Here is a 21,283-nt window from a genome sequence, read left to right as displayed (position 1 = left end):
GCTGCTTTCCTAGGCACATTAGCAGGGACCCGGATCACAAGTGGAGCAGCCGAGACTTGAACCAGTGCCTGTCCCCTGCAGGTGGAGGCTTAAGCTTCTATGCCACAGTGCTGGCCCCAGTGTTGATATTTTAAAAGCTCTCCAAGATGGGTTGAACATTTGGCCTAGTGATTAACATGTCAGATAGGATGCTTGCATACCCTAATGGAATAATAAGGTTCTGTTCCTGTCTCCAGCTCCTAATTCCAACTTCTTGCTAATTCAGACCCTGATAGATAGCAGTGATAACTCAAATAGTTGGATTCCTGCCATCCACATGGGAGATCTGGATTGATTTCCCAGCTCCCAGCTTTGGCCCAGCCCAGTCCTAGCCATTGCAGGCAAATGGGAAGTGGAAAGAACACACAGGAACTCACTCTTTATGTCTCTCTCGCTCTCCCACTTCCCCTCTCAAATAAAGATAAAAATTATAAATAAAAGCTTGCCAAGTTGAATGGGTAGCCAAGATTGAGAACCACTGTATTAAACTACTAGGTCTACACATATAGAAGTAAAAAAATTTCACTGTTGCATGCATTTGGGAGTGCCAGCAGATGAGAGTTCTGTCTCCATCTCTCTGTCCCTGTCTCTTTGCCTTTCAAGTAAATAACAATTTAAAAAGTAAAACATTTTCAAAAAAAGGAAAATTATTAGTAGAGAACAGTTTTATTGGTAGTTTTATTTAGCACTGTTGAAAATCGTTGGAACTAATTTGTTTTTCTTGTTTTTATTCTAGGGTCTCTATGGCAGCGTGATAGTGGCAGGAGGAAACACACTAATACAGAGTTTCACTGATAGGTTGAATAGGGAGCTTTCTCAGAAAACTCCCCCAGTAAGTTCTGTTTGCTCTTTAGTGATATTCTTCATTAAATGCCTTCACCAGTGGTATAGTTTTACAGATAAGCATTTTTTTCTCAGTAGATAGATTTTTTTGTGTGTGTTTTGTGTAGAATTACTTAAATTTGGGTAATATTTTTTATTATTAATCAGATTTCTTAAATGACAACTACTGGTTACCCTTACATGATGTGAATTTTATTTTGTTCATTAATTGTATACTTAAATGCCTATTATCTGCTTGACAGTAGGAATATAAAATATCCTGCACACTGAGGGCTAGGCAGGCTAGCCCTGTAAAAGCTGGCAGCTGTAATGTTGAGTGCTTCAGTATGTCATGAGCCAGATGTATCTTGTCACTCAGAAGCAAATGCTTAATTCTCAGGACTATCAGGAAGGCATCATGAATGGGTTAACTGGCTGCTGATTTTCTGAAGGACAGCTGGGTAGAGGAAATTGCATGTGCAGAAGTGTGATGGGAATAGTGTGTGTTCTAGTAATTCCGAGTAGTCTGCTTGTAGTCTGTGCAGACACAGGGAAAGCGGTATGGCTGGAAAGATGGCTGATGTGTAAGGCACTTCAGCTTGTGGAGAATGGAATTAGAAGAACTTATTTTTGGTGCAAAAACAAACTGAAATCCACACATGCCATGAATCTTCAAAAAGTTCATGAAAAATGCATACTAGATTTTTTTTAAAATTCCTGGATTTTAAAACATTTTTTCATCATAAATAAACTTACCTTTTAATCTCATTTAAGGACCTTTATATTAGTGCTGTGCTAATGAAGTACTCCAAATTGGTGGTTTAAAAACAGCAGAAATAATTGTCTCACAGTTCTGGACCATACTGTCTCTGAAATCTATGTGGAGACTATTCCTTCCCTCTTTGTACCATTTGGTGGTTTGCAGCAATCCTTGGCTTCAGTTGTGGTATGTCTGTTAAGGACATTAGTCATATAGGATTGGGGGACCACCTTACTCCTATGTGACCTCTTCTTATATCTTAATTACATCTGCAAAGATCCTCTTCCCAGATTAGGTCACATTCACAGGTACCAGCCAGGGATGAAGACTTTATCTTTCAGAGGGACAATTAAACTCCTAGCAGATGAGTAGAGGTTATGTCTAATTAAGGAGTACTTCGGATTTTTTTCAAAGGTAACAGCAAACTTATAGGGTAAAATCTGGCAGAGGGTTGATGAGGTCATATGTATGTTTTAAAAGGATCACTGTGTATGTCATGGTAACTTTTAAAAGGAGAACCTGATTTGAGGAGATCATTTACACAGAATAGCAGTCATGTTGAAATTTTAAGACTTCTTTCAAGGGAGTTTTTGTAAGGTATTTTTCACCAAATATTACATTTTTAAAATCTTAATAGGAGTTACATATACCCTAAAATATTTAATAATCTTTTAATTTCTCATATAAAGGACTATTTTACCGTAAGCCACATTTTTATAAAAATTGAAAGTGGTGTGTGAGTATTGATACAATATTGACATTTGCTTCATATTTACTACATTCTTGGAGATACTGTCTGATCTAAAGCACCCCTCAATTACAGTACCAATCATTTGATTTCATTAAAGTCTCTGAATAATGAGTATAGACATGGGTGATCTAAGGTTTATAAAGACCACTTAGAAACTCTTTGTCCTTTAGGAAGTAATTAAAAATCAGTGAAATGGGAAAAGAATTTGATTGTGATATTGATCTTTTATCCTCTTCAGAAACCCATGTTCACCCCTCCTGCCTTCAGCAACACCTGCATATCCCATACTTTAATAAATCCTGTCATACATTTTGCTGCAAATAAGACATTAAGTGTGTTCATATATATAGTAATTGGGAGTTATCTTTTATTTTTTTTATTTTTATTTTTATTTTTTTGACGGAGTTAGTGAGAGACAGAGAGAAAGGTCTTCCTTTTCTGTTGGTTCACCTCCCAAATGGCCGTTACGGCCGGCGCGCTGCTGTATCTGAAGCCAGGAGCCAGGTGCTTCCTCCTGGTATCCCATGCGGGTGCAGGGCCCAAGCACTTGGGCCATCCTCCACTGCACTCCCGGACCACAGCAGAGAGCTGGATTGGAAGAGGAGCAACCGGGACTAGTACCCGGCCCCCATATGGGATGCCGGCACTGCAGGCAGAGGGTTAGCCAAGTGAACCGCAGTGCCAGCTGGAAGGTGTCTTGAGAGCTATCCCCAGAGGTAGATTTCTAAGTGGGGGAAAAATCTTGATGTAGAAAGTGAGACGGGATAAGACCAAGCCCTAAGACTGTATGTGTCAGACAGAATACAAACTCACAGGGAAGGACTAGTTAGGAAGGAAAGCAGTCTAGTTATAAAGGAATGCATTTTGATTTGAAGGCCAAGAGTAAACTAAAATAGGGATGAGGATAACATTATAGCCTAAAAGAAAGCAGTAGGAGTCTGGGGAGGGCTATAGAAAAGGAGGCAGAGCAGGTTCATAATAAGTAACATAGGAAGCATGTGGTGAGTACCTGACTTACAGAATTAGATACATGCTTGCTATTATAGGATGTAAATCGTGGATGTTACACTTCGTAGTGTGCAGTTTTGTAATGTTTATATAATTTATCACATTTTGCATGTTAAAAGCTTTAATCAAAGTATAAACCTATATTTGAAAATTACCATGTTTAATATGTGTTCAAACGAGTAAGCCATTGGGAAGTCTTTGTCAAAACAATTTCCTGAGTTACCTGTTTCGTTTGATTGTACTAATGTTTATTCCTCTTTATTGTAGAGTATGCGGTTGAAATTGATTGCAAATAATACAACAGTTGAACGGAGGTTTAGTTCATGGATCGGTGGCTCCATTCTAGCCTCTTTGGTTAGTAGATAAGCTACTTTGCAAAAATATTTTACTGAATGAAATGTATAACTGAAAATATTAGATTTAGTAATGATGCTTAATTTACTAAATTATTAAATTTATTAATTTAATAAATGCTTCATTTATCTTTGCATTTTATACTTACCAAATGAATTATAGACCTTACCTAATAGCAATTTTATATGTTCTCCATATAACAAAATACTTTATTGCCTTTTTGGTGGACCTTTGTCAGCCTAATTCACTTTCCCCTCTCAGAGATGGAACTATGTTAACGTATTTATGTCTCTTTTAATAATGCCCCCATTGGCATTAGTTAGTACTTGTCTGTGGTGCACTTAAAATTAAACAATTCCTTCTCAGTTCTGATCATTCTCCACTATTTTAGTGTGAGGTATAGGAAGTCAGGAATTGGTTCTTGGGCCAAATAGTGATGGTGCTGGGTCTTAGGTGTGATGTGGACTGGTGTTTACTTTGAATCGAGAAAAAAAATCCTTGTAATTTTTTGCACCCTACTTTGGGAGCATTTCCCCTTTATCTGAAAGCAGCCAAAAAAGACACTGAGTACTTAAGCTTCTGACAGTTTCTGTTGTTGTCCTCAGAGCCAAGCTATCACAGCTCCAGTCTTCCTTGCCAGCTGTATTTTTTTAAAATTGATACAGTGTAACAGGTATTATAAAGACCTGATATTCTTTGTAACTTTCTAAGGTTAGGCTAAATAGTGTCTGGATGGTTTTTGGAGGAATGCAGAAATTAAAAGAATAACATAACTCTGTTAGAAAGGAGGGGATCTAAGAGGTCTGCAAAATTTAGGAGATGTTACAAAGATATTAAAAGTAAAAATGTTTAAACTGAGAATAAGGCATAATTCTATATCTTTCCATGTTACAGGGCACCTTTCAACAGATGTGGATTTCCAAGCAAGAATATGAAGAAGGAGGGAAGCAGTGTGTAGAAAGGAAATGCCCTTGAAAGAGTCCCAAGAGTCCGGTGTCACCTTACGTTTCATAGCTTTAGTCTACTCAGGAAAAGAATGACCATCTTTTGTAGAATGTTTATACATTTTTGCATATTTCAATTTCCACTTAAATTTTTTAAGGCTTTAACTGGCTCTATAAATTAAATGAGTTTGTGCTTTCCTTGAAATGCACTTATTCTTATTACAAGCATTTTATAATTTTGTATAAATGTCTATTTTCTCTAAATATTTTGCTTTTAGTAAAATGCTTTTCAACTCTGTTTAGTATATTAATTACCAGTGGATTGGTAGAATTGCTTTTTATTGATTAGTAAAAGTTACTGCCTATGCTTTTTACCTTAGGCTTACAAAATTCAATAAAAATTACTAGCCATTCCAGAATTTTTTTTGTACTGTTATGCATTGTGACTTGCTACTTTTTAAAATTTTTTAAATTTAATTTTACTTGAGAGACAGAAATATTTTCCATCTGCTGATTTATTCCCCAAATAAATGGACTGAGCCTGTATTGAGATCCAGGTCTCCCACATGAGTGGCAGAGACCCAAGTACATGTGTACCCTAGGGTACACATCAGTAGGAAGCTGGAAAGGAAAGTGGAGTTAGGCCTTGTACCCAGGCACACTGACGGGGGATGCTGGTATCCCAAGTGGTGTCAACTGCTGTACCAAATACCTGCCCCTGTAACTTGTTACTTTGAGTATCATTATTTTGAGTGAAAGTTCTTCCTGTTTGACAGGAATACCCACTTTTGCTTCATATTTTGTTAACAGTAGCTTTAAAAAATGTCCCTGAATTTCAAACACTACCCTGTTGTCTTTGCTATGGCAGTTAACATCATTTCCAGTCTTAAGGTAGAAGGTGATATCAGATTTATAAAAAGGAAACTGACCCTGGATTTAATACCTGATTTTTTGTTTTTTAGAGATTTATTTTTATTTGAAAGAGTTACAGAGATCTTGTCTGCTGGTTCAGTTTCCTAATAACAGCAATGACCAGGGCTGGGCCAGGCTGAAGCCAGGAGCCTGTAACTCTTACCTAGATCTCCAACATGGGTGCAGGGGCCCAAGGAATTGGGCCATCTCCCACTGCTGTCCCAGGAGCTTTAGCAGGGAGCTGGATGAGAAGTGCAGCAGCTACAACTCAAACTGGTGCTCATAAGGGGATGCCAGCCTTGCAGGAGGCAGCTTACTCCTCTGTGCCAAAATGCTGGCCCAGTATAACTGCTTTTTAAAAATTTCATAGCAGCATGACCACTTCCAGAATTAGTTTGTCATATTTACTTGACTGAAAACAGTTTATTTATGAACTTAAACATAGTTTTAATTCTTTATACACTGTTAACGCAAGAAAAATAAAATGGCAAATCAAGAGTTCACATCTTAGATAAGACTTGACTTCTGGACTTCAGAGTGTGGGAACTTTTTCTGAAGAAATTTTACATTCTTTTTCTCTAAATTTTTCTTCCTTACTGCGATGCGAATTTGTTTCTCAAGTCTCAATCTGGAATAATAAAAGCATAACAACAATTTATATAAAACAATTTCCCCATTAATACTATAAAAACATGTACAAATCAATTACATAAAACGTCTCAATCATGCCAGTTCTGTGTTTGGTATATTACACATAAAAGTTGAAAAACTGCTTTAAACCTACACAAATGACAATGAAATAAAAAAGCTGTTTTAAACCCCGACCACCTCTCCTTCCTGTTTCCAGATGGGAGAGAATGTTCAGATCTTTTTTCTTTTCTTTTTTTTTTTTTTAGGCAGAGTTAGAGATAGAAAGATCTTCCTTCCTTTGGTTCACTCCCCAAATGGCCGCTACGGCCAGCATGCTGCAGCGATCTGAAGCCAGGAGCTGAGTGCTTCTCCTGGTCTCCCATGCGGGTGCAGGGCCCAAGCACCTGGGCCATCCTCCACTGCCCTCCCAGGCCACAGCAGAGAGCTGGCCTGGAAGAGGAGCAACCGGGACAGAATCCGGAGCCCATATGGGATGCTGGCACTGCAGGCGGAGGATTAACCAAGTGAGCCACAGTGCCGGCCTCCAGATCTTGAGCTTTTTAACAGACTGGACCTGAAGTTTGATCTGATGTGATTGAGGTTATCTACATTATTTAAGAAACACTCTCTGGGGGTGGTGCTGTGGCGCAGCGGGTTAAGGCCCTGGCCTGAAGTGCCGGCATCCCACGTGGGCACTGGTTTGAAACCTGGCTGCTCCACTTCCCATCCAGCTCTGCTATGACCTGGAAAAGCAGTAGAAGATGGCCCAAATTCTTGGGCCCTTGCACCCATGTGGGACACCTGGAAGAAGCTCCTGGCTCCTGGCTTCGGATCGGCACAGCTCCAGCCACTGAAGCCAATTGGGAGTAAACAATTGGATGGAAGACCTCTCCCCCTCTCTTTCTCTCTCTCTGCCTTTCCTCTCTCTGTGTAACTGACTTTCAAATAAATAAATCTTTAAAATAAAAAAAAGAAAAACTCTTATTAAGTGTATTGGCTTTTTTACTTTTTTTTTTTTTTTTTTTTTTTGACAGGCAGAGTGGATAGTGAAAGAGAGAGAGAAAAGTCTTCCTTTTTGCCGTTGGTTCACCCTCCAATGGCCGCTGCGGCCGGCACATAGTGCTGATGTGAAGCCAGGAGCCAGGTGCTTCTCCTGGTCTCCCATGGGGTGCAGGGCCCAAGCACCTGGGCCATCCTCCACTGCACTCCCGGGCCATAGCAGAGAGCTGGCCTGGAAGAGGGGCAACCAGGAAAGAATCCGGCGCCCCAACCGGGACTAGAACCTGGTGTGCCGGCGCCGCAAGGCGGAGGATTAGCCTGTTAAGTCACGGAGCTGGCCAGGCTTTTTGACTTCTTGAAATACATCTTAACACTTAGCAGGGGTTCCCTGATTTCAAACAGCACTCAACCTAGCTTATGATTTTCCCTACACACACAGTAAGACTATGCTAAGAGGTGATGCACTGATTAGACTTACTACTTTTTATTTATTTTTTTAAATTTGAAAGAAAGAGGGAGAAAGGGAGTTTTTATCTGCTAGTTCACTTCCCAAATGGCAGCAATGGCCAGAGCTGGGCCAGTCCAAAGCCAGGAGTTTCTTTCCCATCTCCCACATGGGTACAGGGGCCCACGCACTTGGGCCATCTTCCACTGCTTTCCCAGGCCCATTAGCAGGGAGCTGGATTGGAAGAGGAGCAACCGGGACTTAAACCAGCACCAATGTGGGATATTGGCATCACAGACAAGGCCAGCCCCACTTAACTACTATCTAAATGAGTTTGTTCCATACACCAGCACCCTAGGATATAAGCAGTTGTGCCTCAGCTAAATTATGTTGAAGTGTAGAGTCCCTTGAATTATCAAAATTCAAAATGATAAATTCATGGATGCCAAGGTTCTATTGTATTTATGTTGGTATTTTATAGATTTGTAGGTCTAAGTTTATATAAAATATACAATTAAGAGACATGTACTTAATAATTACAATATGCAAGTGCTGTGGAGATCAGAGAAAAGACATCTGGGTGAAAACAGAATGCACATATTGGAAGGGAATATCATTATATCCTTAGAACTATCTATGAACTACATTGAATCTGTTCTCTATTAATATTACATTAACATGAAAAAATTTTAAGTACCAAGAAAATTATGTACATTTTCAGAAAAGTATAAAGTAAACAAAGTCAAAATGAGATTACTCTTTCCATTCATCAAATCTGCTCTAAATTTTGGCTCTTCACAAAAAATAAGCCCACCTGAAAATAAATATTTGCTATTAAGAATATTCAGAAGATTATTACATTCTGTGAAGGCAAGTCTAAAAAAGGTAGTTTCCAAAACAAAATCATTAGAATATATAAAGTCTACAAAAGTGACATAAAAATGACTAAGGGGCAAAAGATCAAATGGTACAATAACAGGCTTGGAGAAGTCATGGAGAAAAAAAATAGTCCATGCAGTCAGATTTCTTCAACTGCTTAGTACCTGAATGAGGTCCTAAATATGAACAGCTGGAAACAGCCCAAAACTGTTGAAACAGAAGAAGCAAAAGAGGGGAAAAGAACAAGACACATTAAGGAGACAAAGCAAAAATTCTGACTTTGATAAAGGGTAAGTAGCTTACGACTGAATTGTAGAATGCTGCTTGGGAGTTTGGATCTTATCAACAAGCTACTGTGTGTTTCTGAAGAACACTGACTTTAGGAAAGCTCGGAAGCAACATTTCAGTGGACAGGAGTGAGGACAGTGTTCAGTAATTCAATGTGATGAAAAGCGATGACTGCACAAGGCCAGAAACAGATGACATCCCGGACATTTTGCAGAAAGAATTAAATCAAGAACTGACCGAATCTGTTAACACTGCTGATGAAAGAGATTACTGATGCTTAGTGACAAGACAGAACAGGTTCACCACAGATAAATGGACTGTGAGCAGATGGCTGGTGCACTGGGGAAGATGAACATTTTAAACTGATTCTAAAGTATACTAACACTTCATAAAACTCAGTTGAAAGATTTCATTTCTGTTAAAGCTGTGTTTTTTTTTTTTAATTGTGGTTTTTTTGTATGGAAAACAGCTTTTGGAGAAGAAAAATTTCTGAAGATTGCTCAAAGTAGAATTATCAAAAGCAGTTGTTTAAAAAAAGTTGTGGTTGGAGCTGGCGCTATGGCATAGTGGGTAAAGCTGCTGCCTGCAGTGCCAGCATGCCATATGGGCACTGGTTCGAGGCCTGGCTGCTCCACTTCCAATCCAGCTCTCTACTATGGCCTGGGAAAGCAGTACAAGATGGCCCAAGTCCTTGAGCTCCTGCACCCATGTTGGGAGACCTGGAGGAAGCTCCTGGCTTCAGATTGGCGCAGCTCTCGCCGTTGCGGCCAATAGGGGAGTGGATGGAAGACCTCTCTCTCTCTGCCTCTCCTCCTCTCTCTGTGTGACTCTGACTTTTAAATAAATAAATAAATCTTTAAAAAAAAAAAAAGTTGTGGAAAAAAGCTGTGGTGATGGAGCTGGCACTGTGGCGTAGCGGGTAAAGCATCTGCCTGCAGTGCTGGCATCCCAGCTGCTCTATTTCCTATCCAGCTTCCTACTAATGCACCTGGGAAAGCAGCAGAGGATGGCCCACGTGCTTGGGCCCAGGCACACACCTGGGAGACCTAAAAGAAGCTCCTGGCTCCTAGCTTTGGATTGGCCCAGCCCTGACAACTGCGGGCATTTGGGGAGTGAACCAACAGATGGAAAATATCTGTCTCTCCCTCCCTCTCTCTGTAACTCTACCTTTCAAAAGCAATAAATAGATCTTGTGAAAAAAAAAAAAAAAAAAAAAAAAAGCTGTGGTGGCTATGCTGCCAATACTCCTATCTACTCCTATCTCCACTTTAACTTTCCAGCTCCTTTTCTCGCCCTGAATTCTGATTTCTATCACCTTTAGCCAGGAATCCTGCAGTTCCCCACCCATGTGTCTCTGTAGCCACAGTGATGGGAGTCGAGAAGCACCTTTGGCCCAGAAACTCAAATTCTTATCCCATCCAATTGCAGTTCTGATTAAACACTATGGCTTCTGTTTACATTTGGATGTGGATCCAGTATTTTAAAACAGCTTTTAAAACTCTCCCTTAGTTTTTATAATCATCACCTGGTGGTTCATAGGGCAAGTTGGATAAACTTCATGCAAGAGAAAATTTGCCATAGGAAATATGTGGAGATCAACATTCTGCAAGATAAGATGAATTCAGATATAATATAAAGGACTTCTCTTGGCCGGCGCTGTGGCTCACTTGGCTAATCCTCTGCCTGCGGCACCAGCACCCTGGGTTCTAGTCCTGGTTGGGGCGCCAGGTACTAGTTCCAGCTGCTCCTCTTCCAGTCCCACTCTCTGCTGTGGCCCGGGAAGGCAGTGGAGAATGGCCCAAGTGCCTGAGCGCTACACCCGCATGAGAGACCGGGAGGAAGTACCCAGCTCCTGGCTTCCAATCGGTGTAGCGCTCGCTGGCCGTAGCAGCCATTAGGGCAGTGAACCAACAGAAGGAAGACCTTTTTCTCTTTCTCTCACTGTCTAACTCTGCCTGGCAAAAAACAAAAAACAAAGGACTTCTCTCCTTAACCCCATTTTTATCAGCTTTGCAAAGACATGAGCTCTCATTTTATGGAACTGAGTTATTTGGACCTTCACTTTAACATTACAGGAAATATCTTTTTAAATGCAGATGGATAAGCAGCAAGGAAGACAAATTTGGAAGGCTATACACTAATGTTAGCACAGGTTTATAGATGACTTTTTTCTTTGTTACCTGATGTTTCATTTTTCCCTTAATGAATATGTATTATGTGTGCAATAATAGAAATTAAAACTATTTTAAAAGTTCAACATGTCATTTTACGTAAATATGATATGTTTCATTATTAAGGGAACTTGTGCTCACCTGACAAAACGGTCCACATAAGGCATTGCAAAGAAGCGTTTCCTATTGTATCTTTTGTTTAGGTACCATGGTATAGGCCACTGCTTGAACTTGTGCCTGCCAATAAAGAAAAAAGTTATTGTCTTGTAGAAATCATTTAATACATTTTCACTTTCCTAAATGAATTGATCCAAATAAGCATTAGCAGCGAATAAAATGCACTCAATTTTTTAGTGAAATGTTTTTCCAATTCTTTTCTGTATTGGATTAGATGGTTAGACAGCACTATGCTGTCCTAAATCTGGCTAGCTGGCTCAATACCACAAATTTCATTAAAAGGATGTAACAAAGAGAAAGTGCTAGTATATGGTACAACTACAAGAATACAAGGTCTAACTACCCAAAGTGCCTACTCCATTTTGCATACTGATGTTTAAAATTCTAATGATGCTTCCTTTTGGCTGTTCAAGCCAAATGTAAAAACAACATTCAGAAGAGAAATTTATTTACACTGAGCCTTCTCAATTATTTATACCTGTGTGAATTGATTATCAGAGCCTTTTCCAAAGTCTGACTCTTGGACTGGGTGTAGGAGAGACAAGGAGTAATAAAATATGTACTGTATCATAACTTGGCCTACGGGTTATCCTAGTGGTAATGGGGACAAATGGAAGCTGGTTCATACAACCAGAATCCTCAAGATTGCCTCTATGTAATAGAGCTGGGTTGTTTTTTTGTTTTTTTTTTTTTAATTTTATTTATTTATTTAGACAGGCAGAGTGGATAGTGAGAGAGAGAGACAGAGAGAAAGGTCTTCCTTTTTGCTGTTGGTTCACCCTCCAGTGGCCGCCGCGGCCGGTGCATCTCGCTGATCCGAAGCCAGGAGCCAGGTGCTTCTCCTGGTCTCCCATGCGGGTGCAGGGCCCAAGGACTTGGGCCATCCTCCACTGCCTTCCCGGGCCATAGCAGAGAGCTGGCCTGGAAGAGGGGGAACCGGGATAGAATCTGGTGCCCCGACCGGGACTAGAACCCGGTGTGCCGGCGCCGCAAGGCGGAGGATTAGCCTGTTAAGCCACGGCGCCGGCTAGATCTGGGTTTTTTTTTTTAATGTTGCTACTCTTTGAAATATTTATTTTTAAATCCATTTTTAACTACTTTCAACTACTTGAAAGGCAGAGTGAGAGTGAGAGTGACAGAGAAAGAGAAAGATGTTTCATCTGCTGGTTTACTCCTGGACTGGAAGAGGAGCAGCCGGGACTAGAACCCGGTGGCAATATGAGATGCCGGAGCCGCAGGCGGAGGATTAACCAAGTGAGCCACGGCGCTGGCCCAGGTGTCATGTTCTGAAACTAGCTTCATGGTTGTCTTTTTTAAAGATATTTATTTTAGGTCAGCGCCACAGCTCAATAGGCTAATCCTCTGCCTGTGATGCCGGGACACCGGGTTCTAGTCCCGGTCGGGGCACCGGATTCTGTCCCGGTTGCCCCTCTTCCTGTCCAGTTCTCTGCTGTGGCCCAGGAGTGCAGTGGAGGATGGCCCAAGTCCTTGGGCCCTGCACCCACATGGGAGACCAGGAGAAGCATCTGGCTTCTGGCTTCTGATCCAGCTCCCTGCTAATGTGCCTGGAAAACCAGAAGACAGCGCAAATAGTTGGGCCCCTGCCACCCACATGGAGCATTTGGAGTTCTGGGCTCCTGGCTTCATTCTGGACTGTTGTGGCCATTTGGGGAGTAAACCAGCAGATGGATGATCTCTAACACTCTGCTTTTCAAATAAATACATCTTTTTTTTTTTTTGTAAAGATGCTTATTTTGGTGCAAAATTTTTGAAATCTATACATACAAGTAACTTCAAAAAGTTCATGAAATATGCATATTATGAAAAAACCATGTGTGGATTTCAAAATATTTTTGCGCCAAAATAAGCTTACCTTTTAATTCCATTTTTCCATGAATTCTCTGATGTACCTTTATACATATCTACCGTATCTCAGATGGTAAGAGTTTCCTTAAAAGATATTGGGCAGGGAATGAGGCATGGTCTCAGCACTCTGATTTTAAGAGTCACAGTGTAATCTGTGTACCAGATGATTCTTCCAAAGATGTCTCTTCTCCAGGCACCAGGTCGAGCTTTTTCTTGACCAGTCTGAAGAAGCCTTAGGGCATCTTCTCTTTCCTGGACTACTTTATCTAAAGCATCCATGGACTCCACGACCTGAGAATAGAAGGATACAATTTCAACAACTGCCCACAACATTCCAAAGAGAGAGAACATACAGACTTACGTGACAGAAAATTCTATCATGAATATTTTTGTGAAGGAGGCACTCTGTTGACTGTTTTCTAAAAATCCTCTAGGCACAGGTATGAACACATGGGTGTTTATAATGCTGCTTTCTATATTTTTTAAAAAGGTGATAGTTTCATTTAAAAAGACATCTAGTTCTGATATCCATATATTAGTTTGTTTGGAGTGGGATACACTTAGATTGCTTTTGGAGAATCAGCTTGACTCAATCTATGTATTTCAAAACTCAGTGAGCTAGTACAAAGAAATAACAGGAGCCAACATTATGGGGTAGTGGGTAAAGCCGCCACCTGGGATGCCTGCATCCCATATGGGCGGCAGTTTCTGTCCTGGCTGCACCAAGTGCATGCCCCAAAAAGATACTATTAGAACTTCCACCCATTTTCATCAAACTTTCCATAAAGATAAAAAATATATACATATTTGTTTATAAAGAAATATTTATTTATGAACATTCATAAGTTACATATTGTAATGTCAGTTAGGTCAGACTTTGTTATTGCTGTGAATAGTGGGTCGGTTTTAGGCAGGCATGTGGGTATGTGTTATCCTTGAGCATCAAACACTGCATATCCTTATTAGTTTCTGAAAAGAACCCTCAAACAGGGCAGATTAAGTTAAAAAATATCTCCCCTATGCCTACTGCAGGTAGCTGAGACATGAAATAGATGTGAAAGTTACAATTTAGGTAAATTACCTCATAACCTATTTATTCAGTGTGCTCTCAGCACTTCTATTCTCAATTTCACTCAATGCTTTATTGCAGATGAATTCACATTTTTCCTCTAACTATATAAAATCCTTGAGAAATAAGAGATGGTAAGGTAAATCTTATCTTGACAGACAAACTTAGGAGAGTGAAGAGACCACTCTGGTAAGGGCCTCATAAAATTCTTTCACTTTTAGGAATTTTTAGTAAATCTGGCTATTGGCTGACTATTTTAGAGGGCTTGTCCAAGCAAGGGCAGGGCTTGAGACCTGTAACCAAATGTAATGTAATAGAAAGTAAATGGCCACCAAATCCAGAGTTAACATTCTAATGTTACTGCCAACAGACAAGAAGGCAAACCGAGAGGTAAGTTCAGTATCCCTGTAAACTCAACAACTCAAGAAGCTGCAGATTTTTAAGCTTTTCACATTTTGGATTTTTATATTAGGGATGCTCCTCAACCAATAAAGTCTATGCAAATATACCAAAACCAGAACTCTCAATTTTGCAACTTTTCTGGTCCCACACGTTTTGGATAAGAGGTTCACAACCTGTAACAATTAGATATACATTATTCATATCAATCTCAAGCCTTTTTTTCTATCTTATGTTTCTCAGAGCAAGTGTGACAGCCAAGAGAATACAAATTAATGGGACTATGTTCCAAAGTGACAGCATACACTTTTATTTGGAACCAGGAAAGAATTAAAGTAGCCTTACACTCCATTTTTGGAAAAAGAAAAAAAAGACTAAAAAATATACTTATAAAAATTATAATCCGTATTTTATCATTTCCCTTGTTCCTGTATTACAAACATGGAGGGAATAACATAATATCAAGTACAAGTATTTGTAGGTTTAGGAGAGGCAGAGGATAACGCAAATGTGCTAACACTCACAGGAGGAATCCAGGTGAAGGGATATGAGAATTCTTTGTATTATCTCATAATTTTTCCCTAGCTCCAATATTATGTTAAAGTAAAGTTAAAAATGTTATGTTACTCAACTTTTCCTGAGTCAGAATAACTTTTCCCATAATTAGGGCAAATAACTGAAATTTTATTCCATACGTTCTCTGACCATCTCTAGGGATCTTCCGTCCCTCCCCCCTAAAGGCAGTTGTCAGTAATGGCTGTGACTGTGGCAGAGAAAGGAGACCGGAGTAGCTGAGGTTGGGCAGCAGGACTGAAGCTATTACAAAAACTGAGTTTTCTTCGCACTGTCTACTTACTGTGGCACAGAAAAATCAATAAAGATTTGACCCCAAAGGAAAAAGTATACCTAAATTTGTATAAATAATTCATCGTGCTTCCACATGTGTAGAAAAGTTCTGAAGTTCTGGTGGATCGATAAATAAGAAACATGTAAGAAGGATTACCTCTGGAAGTGGGAACAGAAAAGCAAAATGATTTTTTTCCCCCCATTCTTTCTTTGAGAGGCAGAGGGACAAAGAGAGATAGTCCCCAAACGCCCGACATAGGTAGGCTGAAGCCAGAAGCTGGGAGCTCAATCCCGGTCCCCCACATTGGTGTCAGGAACCTAATCACCTAAATGATCACCACTGCCTTCCACGGTCTGCACTAGCAGGAAGCTAGGGCTGGCAGCTAGAGCCAGGTATTGAACACAGGCAATCTTATATGGATCTGGGCACCTTAGCTGGCATCTTCTAGGTTTTTCTTTTAATGATGAAGAAAAACTAATTTAAATAGCTGACCTTTTCACAACAATGTGAATATACTTTACTGAACTATACACTTAAAAATAGTTAAGATGGTAAATTTCATGTTGTTTTTAAAAAATGCTTATGTGTTAATTTTTATTTATTTGAAAGGAAGAGGGACAGAGAGGTAAAGAAACATCTTCTATCTGATAGTTTGTTCCCCAAATGCTGGCAACAGCCAGTGCTGTACCAGGTCAAAGCCAGAAGCCTGGAATTCCATCTGGCTCTCCCACATGGGTGGCAGGTACCCATGTACTTGAACTAGCATCTGCTGCCTCCCAGGATGCAAAAAAGTAGGAAGCTGGAAACAGAAGAGCCAAAATTTGAACCAGGCCCTCTGAGAGGGGATGTGGGCACCCCAAGCAGTGATTTAACTGCTGTACCACAACATCTGCTCCTTTGTTGTCTTTTACCTCAGTAAATTAAAAAAACAAAACACTTATCTGGTTGGTGAGAAACTAGCCAAAGTGGAACTACAACTGTAAAGTGGTGCAGCTCCTTTAGAAAACAGTTTGGCAGTTTCTTGATAAACACAAACTCAGAGGCCTACATCATAGCATAGCAGGTAAAGCTCCTGCCTGTAATACTGGCATCCCATATGGGTACCGGTTTGCATCCCCGGCTGTTCCACTTTCAATCTAGCTCCTGGTTAACAGTCTGGGAAAAGCATTGGGGAGATGGCCCAAGTGCTTGGGCCCCTGCACCATATGAGAGACCTGGAAGAAGCTCCTGGCTCCTGGCTTTAGCCTGACCTAGCCTTGGCCATTGCAGCCATCTGTAGCATGAACCAGCAGATGGAATATCTCTGTTTATCTCTCTCCCTCCCTCCCTATAGCTCTGATTTTTAAATACATTAATCTTAAATTAAACAAAACAGGAGCCTGAGATACTAGCATCTCATATGGGCACTGGTTCGAGTCCTACCTACTCAACTTCAGATCCAGCTCTTTACTAATGTGCTTGGGAAAGCAGCAGATGATGACCCTAGTGCTTGGGCCCCTGCACCCACATGGGAGACCTGGAAGAGGCTCCTGGCTCCTGGCTTTATCCTGGCCCAGCTCTAGCTGTTGCAGACATTTGGGAAGTTCACCAGTGGATGGAAGATCTAGCTCTCTCTGTCTGTCCCTGTCTCTGTAACTCTGATTTTCAAATAATTAAACAAATCTTAAAAACAAACAAGGGGCTGGCACTGTGGCGCAGCAGGTTAAAACCTCCACCTGCAGTGCTGGCATCCCTATGGGTGCTGGTTCAAGACCCGGCTGCTCCACTTCCGATCCAGCTCTCTGCTATGGCCTGGGAAAGCAGTGGAGGATGGCCAAAGTCCTTGGGGCCCTGCACCCAAGTGGGAGACCCAGAAGAATAATCTCCTGGCTCCTGGCTTTGGATTGGTGCAGCTACAGCCATTATGGCCAACTGGGGAGTGAACCAACAGGTGGAGGATCTCTCTCTCTCTCTCTCTCTCTCTCTCTCTCCTCTCTGTGTAAGTCTGACTTTCAAATAAATAAATAAATCTTAAAAAATAAAAATTTAAAAACAAACAAAACACAGACTTACCTTATAACCCAGCAATTTCAAACCTAGGTGTTTACTTGAGATGAAAACATGTGTCCCCACATAGAATGTTGGGGGCAGTGGTAAGAGTAGGGGTGGGGGTGGGGCTACAGATGAGTATGGGATTTCTCTCTGGGGTGGTAGAAATATCCTAGAATGAGACCACTGTGACATCTGCACAACCCTGCAAATTTACTAAAAATCAAACAAAAATAGAAGAAAGAAACCTATTTGCCAAGGAATGCAGGAGCCTCATACTCACTCCCTCCAGCTTTAATCCCGCGCCTCCCACAGGCCTTACCTTTTCTAACCGCTCGGGACTTGGCATTGGCAATCTCTGCCGCTTGGCCTCCTGCTCTAGAGTCAGCAGCATGTTTCTTTCTTTCAGAAGGACATACCTGTACCAAAACACAAGTGTGAGGTGATGTCCTGTGCTAGAGCTGTGATTTCTGACGTCAAAACGTATGATCTGCACTCAGAACTTCTTCAGAAATCTCAACATACAGAAAATCATTACAGAGAAGAACCCTTTATACAGAGCTCTAGCTGTGCTTATTCGTCTGTTCCATAAAGTTCCCATGGCACACAAATTGTAGTAAATGCTAGGAGAGTTACAGAACAGCATAAAGCACAGTCCTTACATTCCAAGTGGAGAGAAAAGGAGGAAGATAATAACATTTACTGACTACCAACCACACAACAGGCAGTGTGCTGAGCATTTTATATACATTATTTCATTTAATTCTCACAATCTTTTGAGGTTGGCACTATTTTCACTCTTTAAAAGAAGAAACTAAGGCTGAGAGAAGTAAGGTATTCTGGATCACAGTTAATTCAGCATTCAAATCCCTAACTCCCCGTGTGCAAAACCCCATTCTACTTTGTTTCCCCACCATGCTGCTGCCAAAACTGTAATACGCTGTGGCATACTAAGTGGGACAGATACGTCAACTCCAGAATTAAGTTGGAGAGATGAGACATCTCTTCTGAGATGATGTCTTCATAGAGGAAATGGGATCATTAGGAGGCGGAGGAGAGCAAAGTAAACCGAGGAATAAAGCAACACAGCTGAAGTGGGGTAGGTTTTGTGCATGCATGTTTGGGGTGGAATAAAGGAAATAAATGTAGAGTGCTTTGAAAATCAGACAGAGGCACAGGGGTACTCTACGGTGGAAAAAGTCAATTTGGGAGCAAGCAGTGGAGGAAGATTCATTAGTTTTGGCTACCATGAAGGCTGAAACAGCTCTAGCTAGACTTTTACTGATAATCCACAGTAACACTGCTTTCATAAAAAATTTTTCTATAATGAATAACCATGTAACATTAGTGGTTTTCACTACACTTGATCTTAGCCAAAAGGCCAAGAAGCGATATTAGTGGTTTGTATAAGCACTTTATTGTTCCTTAACCTGCCACAAAAGATAAATAACCCTTCAAATCAGGAGGTAAAAATAGAAATACCTTCTAAAGTGCCTAAGCAGATAAAAGCTGTGAGAAAGTGGGCTTGGTGAAAAACCAGCATGGGTAAGCAGAAGTGGTGTGCACTGCTCCGTCTAGAAGGGGCAGTTGCTACACAGACCAGCCAGTCACTGCCAAGAAGGTGTTTGCCAGATCACAATTCTGATTATTCAAGAGAAGCCAGAAATCCATCTTTTGTTCTATGAAACGTTCCAATTTAAAAAACAACTTAAAGGGACGGGCATGGGGGCTGGTGCTGTGGCATAGCAGGTTAAAGCAGCTGCCTGTGGCGCTGGCACCCCATATGGGTGCTAGTTGGAGTCCCAGCTGCTCTACTTCCGATCCAGCTCTCTGCTATGGCCTGGGGAAGCAGCAAAAGATGGCCGAAGAGCTTGGGCCCCTGCACCCACATGGGAGACCCAGAAGAAGCTCCTGGCTTTGGATCGGCCCAGCTCTGGTTGTTGCAGCCATTTGGGGAGTGTACAAGCAGATGGAAGATCTTTCTCTCTATCTCACCCTCTCTCTGTAGCTCTCTCAAATAAATAAATCAATTTTAAAAATAAAAATACAACTGCCTTAAATTCTCAACTATTTATCAGGAAAATCTGCCAGAAAAACCTACCTAAATTCCCTATTAAATGCACCCTTCGACACACACCCTCAAAGAAAACAGCCTAACCTTATATATATCACTCACCATACTATAACACAAATCACTTTATTCAGTTTCTTATATCAGACAGACATGAAGTTGTTAGTGCTCACTGTTAGTATTACTGTTTCAAACACCTTGATGTTAATGTACTTAGTACACGTACCAAAGTTTATGTAAATCTTCATTGCTTTTGTTCCTTAACTGCTGACAAGTCCACGGAGCACCTATAACATGATAAATTCATAACATGAAATAATGTTTTTAGCTTTGTGCCCTTGGCAAAGTACTTCACCTGTCTAAACCTGTTTTTTTATCTGTAAAATACATAATAGCTTCACTATATAGTGTATAATTAGGATTAAATCAGATAACATATGAAAATATTAGTAACATGACTGGTAATAGCATTCAAAAAATATGAACATTAGTACAGAATGTATTTTCATACCCTAATATCAAAATATTTCATATCATCATAAACTAATTTTCAATTATCAGTAAAAAAATGACATCTAAAATAAAGCTAAACTTCACTTTAGTTAGTAATTTCAACTTACTCCTCTTCTAAGCCTTTTTGCCAACCTGCCAAGGAACAATTGACTCTACTATCATACAGTCCTTTTCAATTTTCTCTAGTACACAATTCCAAAGGAAATTCAAAAAGGACATTCTTAAATAATTCCCAAACTCGATAACTAATTCTAGAATGACAGAGTTCTATGGATAGTTTTAACGTTAACCAATCCAGGTATCTCACCAGATTTCACTTTTTCTTCCCCCCAGTTCTTTGGGTCATCAAAAAATTCTTCCAGTCCTTTTCTTGACAATGTGGTATGAAGTGATCTACACTGGTTAAAGGATGTGGCATTTTGTGTATTCCTAGGCAACAAACTAAGTGAAAACCTGCAACTGAACACATATGAACAAGTTAATTCAGTGATTCCTGATGTAGAAATTTCAAATAAAGAAGTTATCATAAAAGGGAACTTATAAATTAAGATGTCTATTAAATAAAGCATTATATATGACATCAAAAAGCTAGTAATTACATAAATGTATAGGTTGTCTTTCCCTTTCATAAGGAACATCACGGCATGGGCGTTCCTTTCTCACTGCTGCGGGACAACTCTCCGTTCTGTGGCTACTTTGATGACTTAATCGGCACTTACTGAACAATGTCTTTGAGACACTTGCTTAAGTACAGACACCCCTCATCTTTCCCAGACCCTGTTTCTAACACAGCCTAGAAAAAGCTCTTCAGTAAACTTTCTCAAACCTCCCAGCCCTAGAGGATATTTCTCTATCTCTGACTTAATGCAACAAATACTGGGAATCTACGAATCCCATACACTGCCTGGTCCACAGGAGGCTGCAACAAACCGTCTCAGGGCGAATTAGGAACGCGGGGAGTGGGCGAATTCTCCAAGGTCACTCATTACCCACGCAGACGGTTTGCGCTCTGCCATCGGGCTGTCTTTCCATGCTGGCTGGAGCGATTCTCAGTATCTGGGCAACCAAACAAGTGCCCAAAGGGGCGAGGTGGACAAACCTACTCCTCATATCACTTACCCTGGGCTAGCAGCGGCCTCAGGAATCAATGAGCACCTGAAAGACTTTAACGCAGCCGAGACTCTCCTGCAAAGAAGCCCCAAACTGGCCGCTGCCATTTTTTCGCGTAACTAAGGAAACTGCGTTTCCGCCGGCCGTGGCGTCACTTCCGGCGCCACCGGCGCAGGCTCTTGCCCTCACTCAATATGGCCG

The 21,283-nt window shown here is 40.7% G+C and overlaps 2 protein-coding genes and 1 pseudogene across 3 annotated transcripts in view; 1 reads left to right on the top strand and 2 right to left on the bottom strand.

Moving 5' to 3' along the window:
• The window catches only part of ACTL6A (actin like 6A), a 28,620-nt gene extending 23,523 nt beyond the window's left edge, over window positions 1–5,097 (top strand). The window contains exons 12-14 of the mRNA XM_062211426.1: window positions 776–871; window positions 3,648–3,734; window positions 4,629–5,097. Coding sequence (XP_062067410.1) covers window positions 776–871; window positions 3,648–3,734; window positions 4,629–4,709 — 264 coding nt within the window. The 3' untranslated portion in view covers window positions 4,710–5,097. The remainder of the gene's footprint in view (window positions 1–775; window positions 872–3,647; window positions 3,735–4,628) is intronic.
• An 896-nt stretch (window positions 5,098–5,993) lies between these two features.
• MRPL47 (mitochondrial ribosomal protein L47) lies at window positions 5,994–21,213 on the bottom strand. 2 transcript variants are annotated; one of them, XM_062211435.1, is made up of 7 exons: window positions 21,092–21,213; window positions 20,280–20,431; window positions 19,686–19,746; window positions 17,711–17,807; window positions 13,206–13,336; window positions 11,144–11,239; window positions 5,994–6,218 (listed from the first exon to the last, which is right to left on the bottom strand). In XM_062211435.1, exons 1-7 carry the CDS (start codon window positions 21,187–21,189, stop codon window positions 6,098–6,100), a joined length of 756 nt encoding a protein of 251 aa, XP_062067419.1. In that variant the 5' UTR covers window positions 21,190–21,213; the 3' UTR covers window positions 5,994–6,097. The 2 variants fall into 2 exon arrangements, with proteins under 2 accessions (XP_062067419.1, XP_062067425.1); XM_062211441.1 differs by having other exon boundaries at window positions 20,280–20,425.
• LOC133752440 (U2 spliceosomal RNA) lies at window positions 18,622–18,781 on the bottom strand (annotated as a pseudogene).
• Window positions 21,214–21,283: the final 70 nt, after the last annotated feature.

The sequence above is a fragment of the Lepus europaeus genome, chromosome 2 (genome assembly GCF_033115175.1).
Source record: "Lepus europaeus isolate LE1 chromosome 2, mLepTim1.pri, whole genome shotgun sequence".
NCBI classification, from domain to species: domain Eukaryota; kingdom Metazoa; phylum Chordata; class Mammalia; order Lagomorpha; family Leporidae; genus Lepus; species Lepus europaeus.
Note: the sequence above shows the minus strand (reverse complement) of the source record. Positions and strands in the feature narration are given on the sequence as shown.

Excerpts from the sequence above, each read along its gene's own strand:
- MRPL47 (XM_062211435.1), bottom strand. The coding sequence starts at position 21,189 with ATGGCAGCGGCCAGTTTGGGGCTTCTTTGCAGGAGAGTCTCGGCTGCG. Across the intron at positions 19,747-20,279 it reads GGAAGAAAAAGTGAAATCTG|GTGCTCCGTGGACTTGTCAG; the intron begins GTGAGATACCTG and ends ATCATGTTATAG. Across the intron at positions 17,808-19,685 it reads GAAGATTTACATAAACTTTG|GTATGTCCTTCTGAAAGAAA; the intron begins GTACGTGTACTA and ends GTTTTGGTACAG.